Here is a 16917-nt window from a genome sequence, read left to right as displayed (position 1 = left end):
AATGTGTTATTTTGGTGGTTTATATGTACTATATAAAAATATAATTTTTACATTAAAAAAGTAAATGACCTAAATCCTAGCTACTGGGTAATCTTACAACCAGTAAAATTACGACCAGTACCTTCGTCAACAAAGTCCACAACAAATTGTTAGATTATATCTCAAATTATTAGATTATATCTCAAATTATTAGATTATATCTCAAATGGCTAGTTTCAAACTGTTGCCCTGTTTTAACACTTTTATTAACCATTTAATATACCTTATTGTATAACTCTGAGCTAGAAAAGGAGAGTTTCCCTTTCAAACCCCTAGTCTTTTAGCCAAAGTACATCGCATCTCTGTCTCTGAAGGAGCACTTAACTTAATTTTTGGGTTGCAACTTTTGGTTATTTTTGTATGCATTTTCAAACTTCTCACACCTGAAAAGTTTTCCAGGTTGTCTAGGAATAGAAAAACATGTCTGCTTTCTTTCAAAACAGTGGCAAACTTGTTCTTAACATATTGGCCTATTATAAAAACAAAGTAGCTTTGACTTTCTAATCCTCGACTCCTTTAAGTTGCTATTGAATGCATATATAGCTTGATAGGGCTGCAAATGAACAAAGTACACTATGCTCACCTGGTCAAGGACTCATATTTCAGTATGTCTTTGAGTCTTCCGTTTCAAATGAGGTGAATGTCAGGAAATGGACAATTCAGATAAAGTGCTTACCAGTTAAACATTGTAGTACGTAAACTAGTTGGTGTTTATGCAAATCACTCCACCAATGTCCAATATGTACCCCTTAGTTGTCAATAGAGCTCTCCATTCTCAAAACCACATTTTCGACCACTGAATACAGTGAGTCAACTTTCATTGCAACATGCTGATCAATGCTGTCCTTCAGATATCACACAGATACATGTCTAGTCTCAGTTAAAAAACCCAAGTAAAATCCACCACAAATATGAACAGTTGTTTTGTTACATACAGGTAAAAAAAAACTTTGGAAGTACTCTTATTGCCAGTAAATTCTGTGTAATAGTAACTGCAACAATACTAATCAGGATCTGAATGCAGGTAAGTATATAGTTATACTGCGTTCTGGCCCATCCGGGTCAACAACTGTCATGTCTGGGGTGAAAAGCTAGAGAGATATAAAGTAGTGTAAGGAGGTCATGAACAAATATGTTCCTCCATCACCATTCTGCATTATTTTAGTGCCATGTTTATACACCACAACCAGATAATGTGAGGGTACACCAAGTAGAAATAAGTGTTACAAGTGAGTGACAACAAGTGCTGGACTGATAATGTGCATAATGTTTTGTTTGGCAGATGCAGAGTTAAATGCATTAAACATAAATGTAAGGTCTGACCCATTCCTATCTATGTGTACACTTACACACACACACACACACACACACACCCATATGGGGAAAAAAATCACTTGTTGGTTTGGAGCGTGCCTTCTTATATGGCACATTTAGTACAAATATGTATTTCTATAGGTCTGGGTTAGAAAGTAGTATAGACCCTATGCTAGGTATCGACTCTCCTTCCATACTCCTTCCATACTTTTAGCATACCTTCTCCACATGGTATCCAGGGATAACTTTATAGATGTTGGAACCCTGCAAGTCCCTAGGCACTCCTACCGTACTAACCTTATACCTATGAGAAGTGATCATCCTTAAAAGAGCAGCCTTACACTGGAACCTAACCTAAAATTCCCTCGCAAATCCCAAGCCAAACTAGCTACATGGTGTACAACACATTGTCTGGTTGTGGATCCTAAACATTTTAAGTGCCACTAAAATAATGCCAATGGTGAAAGAGGAACATACTTTTGACACAACCTATTTGCACTAGTTTACACCTCTATAACTTTTCACTTCTCACAACCACTAGGAAAAGAAACACATAGGGTGAGGGTTACAGAGTGCAGGTCCTTAAAATAAACGTATATTACTGTATTTTATGATGTGACGGCTGTTGACCTGGATGAGCCAGTTTTATCTTCTGTATTTACCCGTGTTCAGGTCCTGATTAATTGTTGCAGTTACCATTACACGGAGTATACTGACAATGATACTACTTCTGGAGTTTCCTTTTCTCCATGTGTGACGGAACAAAGGTTCACATTTTTGTGGATTCTTTAGACATAACTATTAAAAGTTCAGATTTATTAATATGCACTTCCCCCTCTTTTTCTCTTTTGGGACAGATGTTGATCCATCACAGTATAACTGGTTATTCAAGAAATCCCATAATCAGAATTGACTCGAGGTGAGAAAAGGGCAAGGCCACACTGGAAATAATTGCTAATGACCACTTAATAATGGGAAGTGCATCATCTCAAGAGAAGGTTGTTGGATGCTGTATTTGTAACAGCATAATGCCCTCTAGAGACCTCTGAGTTTAATTTTGCTAACCCTGTACGTTGTCAACAATCAATACGTGAACACAAAAGTAAGCATACCTATTATTCTTTTGTTCGAGGTCTTGGGTATTTACATCTATGTTATATAAGAAGTGCTCCTGAGTAACTGTTATGCCATCATCCACTGTCTCATTTCTTATTATAGTTATGACAGGATACCCCATTTGTAATGTCCACTGATCCATGACTTCTTGAATGTTGACAGATTTACCTTCATTTTTCAATACCTTAAAGATAAATTAGTTTTTCTTGAATTAAACCAATAATACATAACATAATTAGTGTTGATCAAGCACAAAAATGCTGCAGTGATAAATGGCCCCCATTAAAAACAATAGGTGATACATTTTACCAGGTGCCCCCTGCTCGAGAGAGCGGAGGGTATCTGGTTAACATGAAATGTTACAAAGTGACAGTCTGGACCCTTGGTGGTTAAGTTAATCTTCTCGGGGGCAGACTGTGTTCTGTTGGGGGAAGGGGTGAGGTTGACATTATACTTACTGCTCCTGTCTTCTCTCCTTTATTTTCACTATTGTCGTTCAGTCAGTCAGCGGCTGCAGCAGGGTCCTGCCTGAGCCGCTGACTAGCTGAGCATAGACAGTGCCACAGACACTGATTTTATTGGCTGAACCGTGATAGTAAAGCTAAAAAATAGTAGACCGGAGTAGTGAGTATAATTTTGTGGGTAAAAACTCTTGTGGGTTTAAGGCTATGGAAATGGATTATGAATTTTCACAAGCTGGTTGACAGGCTGCAGCCTTTCAACAAGCTTTTTTGCATGAGGTGCTCGGTCGTCTCTACATAACATAAATACTGTCCAAACATTTAAACAACTGACAAGTGAAGTGAATAACATTAGCTTGTGACCATGGCAAATGTCAACATGTGGTAGCATATATTCTAATAACTAATTGTGGTAGAAAAAATGCTGATCTTTTCGAGTGTTCCTGGTATGTAGAAGTTAGCTCCTGCCAAAAATTGTTAATAAACAATCATTGTACTGACATCAGGGTCATGGACCTCCAAGCTTGTTGATATCATGGGGGAGCAAAGGCTAGCTGGTCTGGTCTGAACCCACAAAAAAGCTACTGTATGCTACTTTCCACTATAGGGGAAAAGGTGTGTCAGCAGAATTAGCATTATTCTCTATGTAATGTTCCGCTGGGAAGTCTTGGGTCATGGTGTGTATGTAGTTATTCTTTATACTATACTACCTACATGTACACCTTGCAGACCAATACTGATAACAGTATTCCCAAAAGTTAGTGTCTACATTTAACAGGATAATACTCTCTGTCACACTGTAAAAAATCATTGAGATATGGGTTAAAGAATATGACAAAGAGTTCAGGGTGTTGTTTGGCTTTCAAATAACACAAATTTTAACTTATTTAGGCATACATGATATGTCTCTGTTAAACGTCATTGGAGGCCTTACTTACAGCAGCTTACAGGGGTTAAAAGATCTGCTAATGTCTCACTTTCATTACTACTAGACACCTTTAGAGCTCTTGAGGAGTCTATGTATTAAAAGATTAGAGCTGGTCTTGCAGGGAGAGGGATCTACACAATATTAGGCAGTTAGTTGAAATATTATGGCTGACTAGTGTGTGCATGTAGTACGGGTTATTCACCTTTGATAGAGTGTCCCAGAGATCCTTTCTTGCAGCATTGCCATATTTGTGGGTTGTTAAAAAATCCTATGAACAGAAAAGTTTATTGAGAAAAATATTAAAATTAAATTTAGTACAATTGAGGAATCATACTGTGAACAAGCATGAGAAAATTTAAAGAGTCACTGTCATTCATTTTTTTTGTTGCAGAAATCAATAGTCCAGTCCGATTTTAAGAAACTTTGTAATTGGGTTTATTAGGCAAATATGCCATATGCAATATGGCATATCTGCATTTAAAAATACTTTTCCCTGCCCCCCCCTCTCCTTTCTGTCATCCACTCCTCAGAATCAGGAAATCTCAATCAGACGGATCCTGTCTGTGCTATGGAGAGGGGAGGGGGGAGGAGAGACGGAGGAGAAATGTCAGCAGCAGAGAGCAGAGAACAGGGGATTACACAGCGGGGGAGCTATTCAGAGTGCTATTCAGAGGTCAGAGAGATCAGTGGTGACCTCAGAGGAGAGCATGGGGGATGTAGCTTTAAATTAACTCTTTGTTTTCCTGTTTTGGTGTCTCATTTACCTCTCTCCATAGGAGAACAATGAAGACGGGGAGAGCTTCAAACTGCTTTTTCATGATAAAAATTCATTTTTTTCGGCTAATAAACCCAATTACAACGTTTCTTAGAATCGCCTGTACTTTTGATTTCTGCAAAAATAATAATAATAATAATAATAATAATGACAATGACACTTTAAGTGTAAAAACTGAGGTATTAGAATAGATACATGACTTCCTACAAATAAAGTAATAACACATAGATCAATTAGGAAAAAGATAAGACAGGCTTTTAAGGCTTGCAAACCAACCACATCATGTGTTTAAGACCATTCATATAGAGCATATCATTCTCTTTGTGGAAACATTTGATCAAAGTCATATATATATATTTCTTACAGTATCAGAATAACAAAACATGTGCTTGTTTTTGTACCTCATGCCATTAATTCTATTTTGGATTGTGACATATGGTGTTTTATACAAACAATTTTTCTATGCTCTGCTGGAGCATGTTTAGCCAGCAAAGTTGGGTTTCTCTCCCCCGTAACCTAGAGCCAAGAGCTAAATCAGGCACAGACCTTCTGCCCCACAGTCATTCACTAACAATAATTGATGTGAAATTATTTCAGTGCCATCCTTCAGTGCTTAACCGTGAATGGTACTCATGTGTAGTACTGTACAACCTCTTTTCTCTTTGGTAAGCTTTATCATTGTTTTGATTAAATTGTTTTGCTTTTGGGTTATGACCATACAATAGGAAGCAGACATTAAATATGTTTAGTTCACTGTAGTAATTTTGCATAAAAAAATGTTTCCTTTTTGTCAATTTGCACATTGAAGTCATTTGCCTGAATGAATTTGTCTTTTTACTAAAGGTTATATATAGCACAGGATGTTTAACATATTTTATATGTAAGATAAATGGAGATTTTATATTCATATACGCAGATAATAAGTGCATAGTACGAGTTAACTTAATGCTGCATTTACACGGAACGATTATCGTGCAAATTTGCACGATAACGATCGAATTCAAACGATAATCGTACGTGTGAACGCAGAGAACGATCAAGCGACAAGCAAGAAATTGTTCATTTTGATCTTACAATATGATCTAAAATCGTTGTTCGCAAAAAATTTGCTGATTGTTCCGTGTAAACAGTTGTTCACCGATTTTATCTATATGCGAGATATCCTTAAGCGATCGCAAAAGATTTTTCCGTACGATATATTGTTCCATCTAAATGCTGATTGTTCTAAAGAAAACATTGTTCTTCCGATATCGTTAATCGTACGATCGGGCGAATTATCGCTCTGTTTAAGCGCAGCATAAGAGTTTTTTGAATGGCCTTTGAATGAAACAAGAGTTATTTCCTTTTATATTTTCTTAAACATCTTATATTGATATAAGATCAGATTATTTTTCAGACAGCAATATGTATGACTATTTTTTTATGAGAACTATGGGGGAGATTTATCAAACATGGTGTAAAGTGAAACTGGCTCAGTTGCCCCTAGCAACCAATCAGATTCCACCTTTCATTTTCCAAAGAGTTTGTGAGGAATGAAAGGTGGAATCTGATTAGTTGCTAGGGGAAACTGAGCAGGTTTCACTTTACACCAGTTTGATAAATCTCCCCCCATGTCTTTAAGAAATGAATGGAAGGTGATGCCATGTGATGTCCCGGGTCAGCGATTCAATTCCGGGTCATTCAATTATGTTGTACATAAAAGGATGGAGGTAATTGAGTGTATTATGTCTAATGAAGGGGGCAGTGGACCCACAAAACACGTCACACGCGTCAAAAAGCCTGACAGCGCCTTCTTCTGAACCTGGCTTTTAAAAAGGGTTTAGGGGCCAACATATGATCCATCATTGTTCTACAACATTGTGATTTCTACACCAGGAACCAGAAAGGACCCTCAGGAGGTAGGCAGCAGTAGACCCTGATTTAATACATTGAGCGCACATTACAGTTGTACCTGAGCATGTACAACCACAACAAGTGAGTGTGCACTTGTTTTTACCAAAAACACAAATGCTCTAGTTATATTGATCTGCACAGGCAGCACTATTTGTTTGCATTTTTTTCTTTCTTTGACCAAACCATAACCTTTGACCATAACCAAACAGTAGTTTAACCCTTTAAGGACATGGCCCATTTTCGTTTTTACGTTTTCGGTTTTTCCTCCTTGTGTTTAAAAGGTCATAGCACTTGCATTTTTCCACCTAGAAACCCACATGACCCCTTATTTTTTGCGTCACTAATTTTACTTTGCAATTACAGGCTGAATTTTTGCATAAAGTACACTGCGAAACCAGAAAAAAATTCAAAGTGTGGTGAAATTGAAAAAAAAAACGCATTTCTTTTATTTGGGGGAAATGTGTTTTTACGCCATTCGCCCTGGGGTAAAACTGACTTGTTATGCACGTTCCTCAAGTCGTTACGATTAAAATGATATATAACATGTATAACTTATATTGTATCTGATGGCCTGTAAAAAATTCAAACCGTTGTTAACCAATATACGTTCCTTAAAATCGCTCCATTCCCAGGCTTATAGCGCTTTTATCCTTTGGTCTATGGGGCTGTGCGAGGTGTCATTTTTTTGCGCCATGATGTGATCTTTCTATCGGTACCTTGATTGCATATATACGACTTTTTGATCGCTTTATATTACATTTTTTCTGGATTTGATGCGACCAAAAATGCGCAATTTTGCACTTTGGGATTTTTTTTGCGCTGACGCCGTTTACCGTACGAGATCAGGAATGTGATTAATTAATAGTTCGGGCGATTACGCACGCGGCGATAGCAAACATGTTTATTTATTTATTTGTTTACTTTTATTTAAAACCTGGGAAAAGGGGGGTGATTCAGACTTTTATTAGGGGAGGGGGCTTTTTACTATTAACAACACTTTTTTTTTTTTTTTTTTTACACATATACTAGAAGCCCCCCTGGGGGACTTCTAGTATATACACTTGGATCTCTCATTGAGATCTCTGCAGCATAGATATGCTGCAGAGATCCATGAGATCGGCACTCGTTTGCTTTCGGCTGCTGCAGCCGAAAACGAACGAGTGCCGAGCCGAGGACGGCGCCATCTTGGACGCGTCCCCGGCCGGCATCAGTAACGGAGATCGCTCCTCCGGGTCAAGGTCCCGGAGGAGCGATCTCCCCCACTAGACCCCAGGGAAACGTTGCCTCCGGTAATCGGAGGCAGTTGTCAACTTTGACAGCTGCCTCCGATTAGCTAATTAGCGGGCACGGCGATCAGACCGTGCCCGCTAATAGCAGCGGTCCCGGGCTACTCGCGGCACTTCAAAGCGGGGCCGCCGCGCGGCCCCGCTTTGAAGTGCAAGTGAGGACATATGACGTACGCATACGTCCTATGTCCTTAAGAGGTTAACAACTAGAACCTAGTACAGATAGATATTAGGCCACAATTCACACACCTGGTCCTTAGGAGTATTCTGTGGAACTGTGCACATGTTCTGACCTGAAACTACTTTCTACTCTGGGTGTTAACAGCAAGTCTCCTAGGATTGCGTAACTTAAACATATTGCCTGCTTACTTTTTAGCACTTTTATTCTTTATCAATTAACCAAACTCTATTCAATTAGCTACTATGAGTGAATCTATATATTCTTGCAATGTATGAATACACTATAAGGCTATGTTCACACACAGTAAGAGACTGGCAGTTACGCGACCTGGCCGGCCAGATGATCTTTGCAGCCGCAGAGTTCTGATGCGGGCGCATCCGTGCGCATCCGCATCAGAACTCCCCACAGCACACTATGGAGCACGCAGCCGGAGCCGCTCGCTCTATAGTGTGCCCTGACAGGGTTTTCTACAGCCGCTATTTACTAAATAGAGATGTCAGTTTTCGATGGCACTGCAAGAGATCCCGCCGGAGTGTATACTATGTGTATACGTTCCGGCCGGGATTCCATAGAACATAAGGCAATGTATCTTTTCGTGAAAAGTACGGCTGTTGATGCTGATTGCAACAACCACCGTACTTTTACAAAATGATACGTTGTGCGAACATAACCTAAAACAATACTGATCTCTTCCTTAAGAAACAGGCTGTTACGGCAGGAGCAGTGTTATCTGGCAGTGTATAACAATCTCAGCTTTTTTGGCTTCAGCATTTTGGGAGCATAGGGACTTGTATGATAGAAAGGCAACTGTGAGCTAATGGATTCCTTTTTTTTTAATTAGTGGAAATATATCTGAAACTGTTTAGAGGAGATGTTATTGAGCCAATGATTGCAAGTAGAAATGATAAGGGTTGCATCCTTCTTCTCCTGCCACCAGGCTTCAACTGAACCTAAACTTACTGTAAGTTCTCTCATCTCTAATAGTAATAAAGGCTCCTATTACAAGGTATATCAGATTGTTCCTGCTTCTATATACTTACATCTGTGTCATATAATTGTCAACAATTTTGCAACATTTGCAAATAAATGAACATAGAATTTGGATAATATGAATTGTACATAAAATTCACATAAAATAAAAGACACACATGCATATTGTATAATACATCCTATAAATAAAGGACAAGTGAAATAGCACAGGGCATTGATTTCTCCTGCAGCAATTGTAATAACATTGACACTGTTGAGTTATCTACCTAGGGCTGATTTACAGCAGCTAGTGTCTCTAGAGACTGAAAAACAATTCAGTCTCCACAGCAGTCATTTTGTTCCTCAGCAAAGGGCAAACTACCTTGCCAACACAGAAAGCTTTGTGCTGCGGCTAAAAGTTGTCGTATGTGGGCTACAAAAATACTGTTCTATTATCACACAATTCCCAAAGCCAATTTAGGTCTCATTGGTACAGGGAACAGAGATTACTTTTAATTAGGTTGACTTTTCACAGCAAGTTACAGTGCCATCAGCCACATAGTTCTTAAAAAAACATAGCATGTTTCCAATCTGCCTTGATGGATCATTGCATTGATCTGTTTTCTTTTTATCGAATCTATCATCTACTTATCTATCATCAATTATCTATCTATCTATCTATCTATCTATCTATCTATCTATCTATCTATAAATCTGTAAAAAAAAGTGTCATCAACACTCAGTCATTAACACAAATTAGTGCTGCATTTTTTGTCTATCTATCTATCTATCTATCTATCTATCTATCTATCTATCCATCCAATATCTATCTACTGTACAAAATTACCAGTTTTTTAAGGCTATGCTCCCACTATGTCTTTTAGAACAATTATCATTTTGAGGTTAAATAACAGTCATTATTTCATAATAACCTCAAAATGTTGCCCATCCATAGCCTTAAAAAGGTGTGCACATAGAAAATAAAACACAATTATTAGACTGAGGCCATGCTTGCACACAGTAAAATAAAAGCTCAATATAACCATGAGTGAAAATAAATTAATGTGTGAACAAATTAGAGAAAAAAGGGCCATATTTTACAAATACAGGTCATAAATAATGTGCATGTTCATTATCTGGATGGTCATAATCAATTACAACCGTCATTCTGTATTATGTGTACACTGCCAGCCAATTTCCCCATTTACTTCAATGAAGCGTATTATTACATTGAAAATATGAATAAACAGCCACTTTTTTATACCTAATTTACAGCCACTTCTTTGTTTTCATTTTACACTGTGTGAGCCCAGCCTAGGGTTATATTGCCACAATGTCTTTTTATGTGATATAACAGTTGTTGTTTTATAATGCCAGCCATAAATAATGATCATGATCATTATTAACGTCCGTTATTATAAAAAAAAAAAAATTGGCGTTGTGGGAATATAGCTTCAGGATGTTCCCACAACAGGATTTCACAGCCATCAAAAATACCCTGTCTTTTGTTAGTGACAGCTGCAATTAATAATCATGAACATTATTTGCAGCCATCATTACTGATAGACAGCTGACATTCTTACATAGTGGGAACATGTACGCCCAAATGTAGTTGGTCCTTTTTAGATGGCATGTAAATAACCCCTTCCTATTGCCAATGTCCTATGCAGTAGGAATGTATAAATACCTTCTTGATGTGAAGGGGTTTTAAGGTGTGTGCTTCTGTGTGAGCAGCCCCGCACATATTAGTGTCCCAGGACCCGAGGATGATGACAGGCAGCCGTGATCAATGCGGCTGCATGGGTCCCAAACAGTTTCCATGACAGGCGGAGGAGTAATACTTGCCTCTATTCTGTTGGATCTGTGATGTTCTCATAGAGTCTGCTACAGACAAACTCTATGAGAAGAGCACCGATAATGCTGATCAATGCTATGCAACAGCATAAGAAAAACAGCAGTGCAAAAAAAGGTTTTCAAATATATAAATAAAAGACCCTCCCCAATAAAAGTTTAAAGGAGTTATCCAGTGGTTACTATCTATCTATCTATCTTTCTATCTATTTATCCTTCTAGCCTGTTAGTAAACATAATAAACATGTTTTAGTCTTACCTCTCTTCACTTCCCCGGTGTCTTCATGTGGTGTCACTTGTGTCCCTCGCTGACTGCAGCCTGGCTACTTCTGAGACAAAGTTGTCTCGGAAGTGACAGCCTGCTCAGCCAATTACTGGCTGAGACGGGAGGACAGTCACTCATAAAACACCGGCGACACCACATCGGAACACCAGAGGTGCCTGAAGAGGTAAGCATAGAATGTTTATTATGTTTACCAACAGGCCAGCAATATAAATATAAAAAATAATAATAAAAAATTGGATAACCCCTTTAAATATACCCTTTCCTATTATAGAAATAGAAATATGTAAAGAAAACTTGGTATCATAGTGTTATTAAACTATGAAAATACTGCTCCCACATGTTTTTGAAAAACACAGCAGTTTTCTTCCAGAAACAGCACCGCTATTATATGTAGTTGAGGTGTGGTTTTAAAGCTCAGTTCCTGGGTAACGCCCTTGGTTATGTTCGCACACGGTTGTTTTTAACTCTGTTTAAAATGACAACCATCATTTTGAGGTTAAAATGACGGCCACCTGTCAGTGCAGGACATTGTATACATTGGACATCGGTCATCCCATTTACTTTAATGCATTTTATGGAAGTCTTTTTTAGTAGAAAAATCTCTTGTTTTTTACTTTGTGTGAACATAGTGTTTACTCAATGAAAGACTTGCTGTTATACTCCCACCCTCCAAGGTCAGGCATTTTTCTCAGAGATAAAAAAAAACCCAGCAAAGATCAATACTTTACCTCTTTCTGACCATTTGTTGACTGCTCTAGTTCTTTCAGATTTACTATTTAGAAAATGGACATGGATACATTACTTTGAGAAAACTACATATACAAAAGAAATATTAAAAGCAAGTCCATTTTTTAAATTAAATTATTCTCCAGAAAAAGTAAGCAACATTGGAAACCCTTTAAAGCCTTTATTAGGGGCCTTTTTATTTTGTTAGTATCAAAAATAAAAAAAGAAAAAGAGAAGGAAAACAGATCATTACTAACAAATTCTCAAAGAATATAAAAATAATCTGAAAGTAATGGGCAAAACCCAACATTCCATAGTACACTCTATGTTTTATGAAGGCAATGCAAAGCGAATTTGCAAACACTCAATCAAATATCCTTTCCAACCTTTGTAAACACTCTCCCCATAAAGGAGGTTACACATTATTCAGTTCCTCTAACCTTCAAAAGACTTGTACTTTAAATCCATCCATCCCCCCACTACACCTTTCTTATCTCTTAGTGTTATATTTTTGTGTTGAAGGTTTTATTGATGTATACATTGTAGCAGAGGGCATTGTTTAATAACCCTTAATATTTGTATCTACGTTCCATCATAATGAAACATCTCTTACAAATGTACACAGACTTGTAATTTGCACTGACCATTGAAAGCATCAACAAAGCTAATGACATTATTTACCAACATTCCCAATTAATGTGACGAAATGCAAGCACGCTTAATGATAAGGCTTGTTACTTGTAAATCTTTGATTTGTCAATAAAAACAGATTTAATGAAAAATGCTATACACCCTTTTAAAGTAATCAATTCTTCACATTTTGCAGGAGCCTTACATGCATTCTCTGAAAAGAAACAATTGTATACAGTAAGTGGCTGACAATATTACCATGTTCTGATGACACTGGTGGATAGTTAACTATTTTATTAAAACAAAACAACTCAAAAAACAACAATTTAAATTTAGACAGAAAAATTTATATTTTACCTAAAATTATTCAATAGTTTTTAAAATGCAATTACTTATTAATGGGGGTGTTTAATCAGAAACATGACCTATGTTTGAATCAAATTTATCTGTTAAACATATTTTTTAAAGAATTTTTAGTTTAAATTCTCCATTTTACTATCTAGAATTTAAAATGATTTTGAAATCTTGAAGTTTTCATTGTAAACCACTAAGCCTAAAGCAAGCAGAGACAATTTCCTCCTTATCATCACAGATAGAAGTAAAGCAAAAGGGTACATCGATGTGTAAATAAAAGATCCATTCACAATAGTTCCCGAGGCAAGATGGCTTCCCCTTAATAATGTACAAAAAATATAATAAAGTAATGAGAATAAAATAAATTTTTTGTTGTCGGATGCGTGAGGTCCTGACTATTGAACTATATAGTTAAAAAGCTAACCCAAGATAAACATTTATCAGATATCCCCAGGGTAGGTTATATGTGTCTGATTCCTGGAAGTCCCAGGGCTTGGAGTATGGTAGTATTGCCCTAGGCCGGACCTCATGTTGGCTCAAGAAATTGCGTACGGAGGAAAGGGCCTTTTCGACCGCATGGTCACCAACCGGAAGTGAAGGCAGCCGCAGCGAGCGCCATGTGCCAGCGACTTTGTGTGGGTTTTATAGAGCATGGTAGTCTGAATATACGAGGTGATTAAAAGGGGGAGAGTTCCCCAAATGTATTTATTTAAAAATTTTCACCCTAGACTTGAGACATTGCGTACAGAGGAAAGGGCCTTTTCGACCACGTGGTCACAAACCGGAAGTGGTAGTCTGAATATACGAGGTGTTTGGCGAATGTTTTTTGCACCCTTTTCGACCGCGTTGGATGCACGGGGTGCTTGCAAGAATACAACTTATATTTCATATATTTAGGCTCAGTAGCAAAATTAGGTTGGGGCAGGAGGGGGGCTGAAACTCCGGGGCCCACCATGGCAGGGGGCCCACTGAAGTCTCCGGAGGTTTTTGGCTATAGTTGTCCTCCTGCACAGTGAGCGTTCATGCATATATTATATGCATGACTGCTCACTGAACTACAGGAGCAGAGAGATCAGCCATAGACTGATGTCTGCTTCTGTATGCATATTCCGGGGTGTGCTATGCTAATAGTGTACTGCCCACGGAATATATGTGCAGAAGCAGGGACTGCAGTGTGATGCCAGACTCTTTGCTTCTGCACTATAGGAGCTGCTGTCAGCTGTGTCTGTGTCCTTATAAGAGTGCACATACAGCTGATAGGAGGCTCAGAGCAGAGAGACATCAGCAGTGTGGGAACAATTGGTGAGGTGAGTAGCTGTTTTTTTTTTTTCACTTTTACTTTGCTAAAGAAGAAGGAGGACACAGGAGGAGGGAATATAAGGTGATGGGGACACAGGGGGAATATGAGGTGATGGAGGACAGAGGAGGAGGGGAATATAAGGTGATAGGGACACAGGGGGAATATGAGGTGATGGAGGACAGAGGAGGAGGGGAATATAAGGTGATAGGGGACACAAGGCGCATTAGAAGGAGATATTAGAAGGGGACACAGAGAGGATTACAAGGTGATGGCAACACAGGGGAAAATATGAAGTTACGGGGACACGGGGGAATATGAAGTGATGGGGACACAGGGGGGAATATGAGGAGATGGGGGACACAGGAGGAAATATGAAATGATGGGGACACAGGAGGAGATTATGAGGTGATAGGGGACACAGGAGGAGATTATAAGGTGATGGGGGACACAGGAGGAATACGAGGAGATGGGGGACACAAGAAGGAATATGAGGAGATGGAAACACAGGAAGGAATATGAGGTAATAGGGGACACAGGAGGTAATATGAGGTGATGGGGGACACAGGAGGTTATATGAAGTGATGGGGACACAGGAGGAGATTATGAGGTGATAGGGGCCACAGGAGGAATATGAGGAGATGGGGGACACAGGAGGAATATGAGGAGATGGGGGACACAGGAAGGAATATGAGGAGATAAGGGAAAACAGGAAGGAATATGAGGAGATAGGGGACACAGGAGGGAATATGAGGTGATGGGGGACACAGGAGGGAATATGAGGTGATGGGGACACAAGAGGGAATATGAAGAGATGGGGACACAGGAGGAATATGAGGAGATGGGGACACCGGAGGAGATTATGAGATGATGGGGGACACAGGAGGAAATTATAGGGTGATGGGGACATAGGAGAAATATGAGGATATGGGGGACACAGGGAGGAATATGAGGAGATGGGGACACAGGGGGGAATATTAGGAGATGGGGGACACAGGGAGGAATATGAGGAGATGGGGACACAGGGGGAATATGAGGAGATGGGGGACACAGGAGGGAATAGGAGGTGATGGGGACACAGGAGGGAATATGAGGAGATGGGGACACAGGAGGAATATGAGGAGATGGGGACACAGGAGGTATTATGAGGAGATGGGGGACACAGGAGGAAGGATTATGAGGTGATGGGGGACACAGGAGGAGATTATGAGGTGGTTGGTAAGGAGGGAATATGGAATATGGAACAGGAGGGAATATGAGGAGATGGGGACACAGGGGGGAATATTAGGAGATGGGGGACACAGGGAGGAATATGAGGAGATGGGGACACAGGGGGAATATGAGGAGATGGGGGACACAGGAGGGAATAGGAGGTGATGGGGACACAGGAGGGAATATGAGGAGATGGGGACACAGGAGGAATATGAGGAGATGGGGACACAGGAGGTATTATGAGGAGATGGGGGACACAGGAGGAAGGAATATGAGTAGATGAGGGACACAGGGGGAATATGAGGAGATGGAGGACACAGCAGGAGATTATGAGGTGATGGGGACACAGGAGGGAATGATATGGGGACACAGGGAATATAAGGAGATGGGGACACAGAGGGAATATGAGGAAATGGAGGACACAGGAGGAGATTATGAGGTGATGGGGGACACAGGAAGAGATTATGAGGTAATGGGGACACAGGAAGAGATTATTAGGTGATGGGGGACACAGGGGGGATTATGAGGAGATGGGGACACAGGAGCGAGGATTATGAATAGATTGGGAGACAGGTGGAGAGGATTATGAGGTGATAGGGCACACAGTAGGGAAGATTGTGAGGTCTTAGGGCACACAGGGGGTGTTATGAGGAGATCGGGACACAGGGGGATTGGGGGACCTAGGAGAAGGGGATTATGAGGAGATTGGGGGACACTGGAGGGATTATGAGATGGGGACAAGGAGATTATGGGGAGACACAGGGAATTGTGAGGAGATTAGGGACATAGCAGGAGGGGATTATGAGGAGATGGGGGAAACAGGTGAGGCATTATGACTACATAGGGGCACAGGGGGATTATGACAACATTACGAGACGCAGGTTTGAGGGGATGGGGGGACAGGTTGGAAAATGAGGATATTAGGGATACAGCCTGAGGGATTTTGAGGAGATGGGGGACACAGGAGGGGGATTAGGACTACATCGGGGCACAGGATGGGGGACTATGACAACATGACGAGACGGGGGGATTATAACTTTACATCCTGGCAGGTAGTTCCTAATAGTATTTGCACTATTTAGCTGTTGAACGCACCCACTAATGACCACAAAACGACCGAACAATTTTTTATTACACCGAACGACTTGCAAACGATGTACCAACGAGCAACGATAAAAATAGGTCCAGGTCTCATTTAGCGATCAACGATTTCTCATTCGTCGTTTAAACATTAACTGCCATTCAACCGAGCGATTATCTCTATATATCTATATTCTATATTATCTTATGCTCCTTCTCTATTTAAACTTTATGCTTTCAATCTTTATGGGACTGAGGAAGAGATGGCTGTGTTCCCCAACAGGGTGTCAGAGGTTGCAGAAGACCAAGAAGGACATGAAAAGACCCTATTTGGAATATCCATGTCTGTAAAAAAAAAAGAGCGACAAGGGACGGGTGATAAATATATATATATATTTATTTCTTTTTAAGAAGCTTTACAGTAGTCACATGCCTCTAATATAATTTCCGGACAAGTGAGACGGATGCGAGTTGTTAGAGACTACTGCAGTGAACTTTATTCCTCAAGACTACTGATAA

The 16917-nt window shown here is 39.6% G+C and overlaps 1 protein-coding gene across 1 annotated transcript in view; it reads right to left on the bottom strand.

Annotated features, from left to right (window-relative positions):
- TRHDE (thyrotropin releasing hormone degrading enzyme) overlaps positions 1-16917 on the bottom strand; it is a 469889-nt gene that overhangs the window by 90061 nt on the left and 362911 nt on the right. Inside the window, exons 8-9 of the mRNA XM_069957471.1 lie at positions 4061-4126; positions 2419-2653 (exon numbers count right to left, since the gene is read on the bottom strand). Of these exons, the coding sequence (XP_069813572.1) occupies positions 2419-2653; positions 4061-4126 (301 nt within the window). The remainder of the gene's footprint in view (positions 1-2418; positions 2654-4060; positions 4127-16917) is intronic.

The sequence above is a fragment of the Dendropsophus ebraccatus genome, chromosome 1, assembly GCF_027789765.1.
Source record: "Dendropsophus ebraccatus isolate aDenEbr1 chromosome 1, aDenEbr1.pat, whole genome shotgun sequence".
Taxonomy (NCBI): domain Eukaryota; kingdom Metazoa; phylum Chordata; class Amphibia; order Anura; family Hylidae; genus Dendropsophus; species Dendropsophus ebraccatus.
Note: the sequence above shows the minus strand (reverse complement) of the source record. Positions and strands in the feature narration are given on the sequence as shown.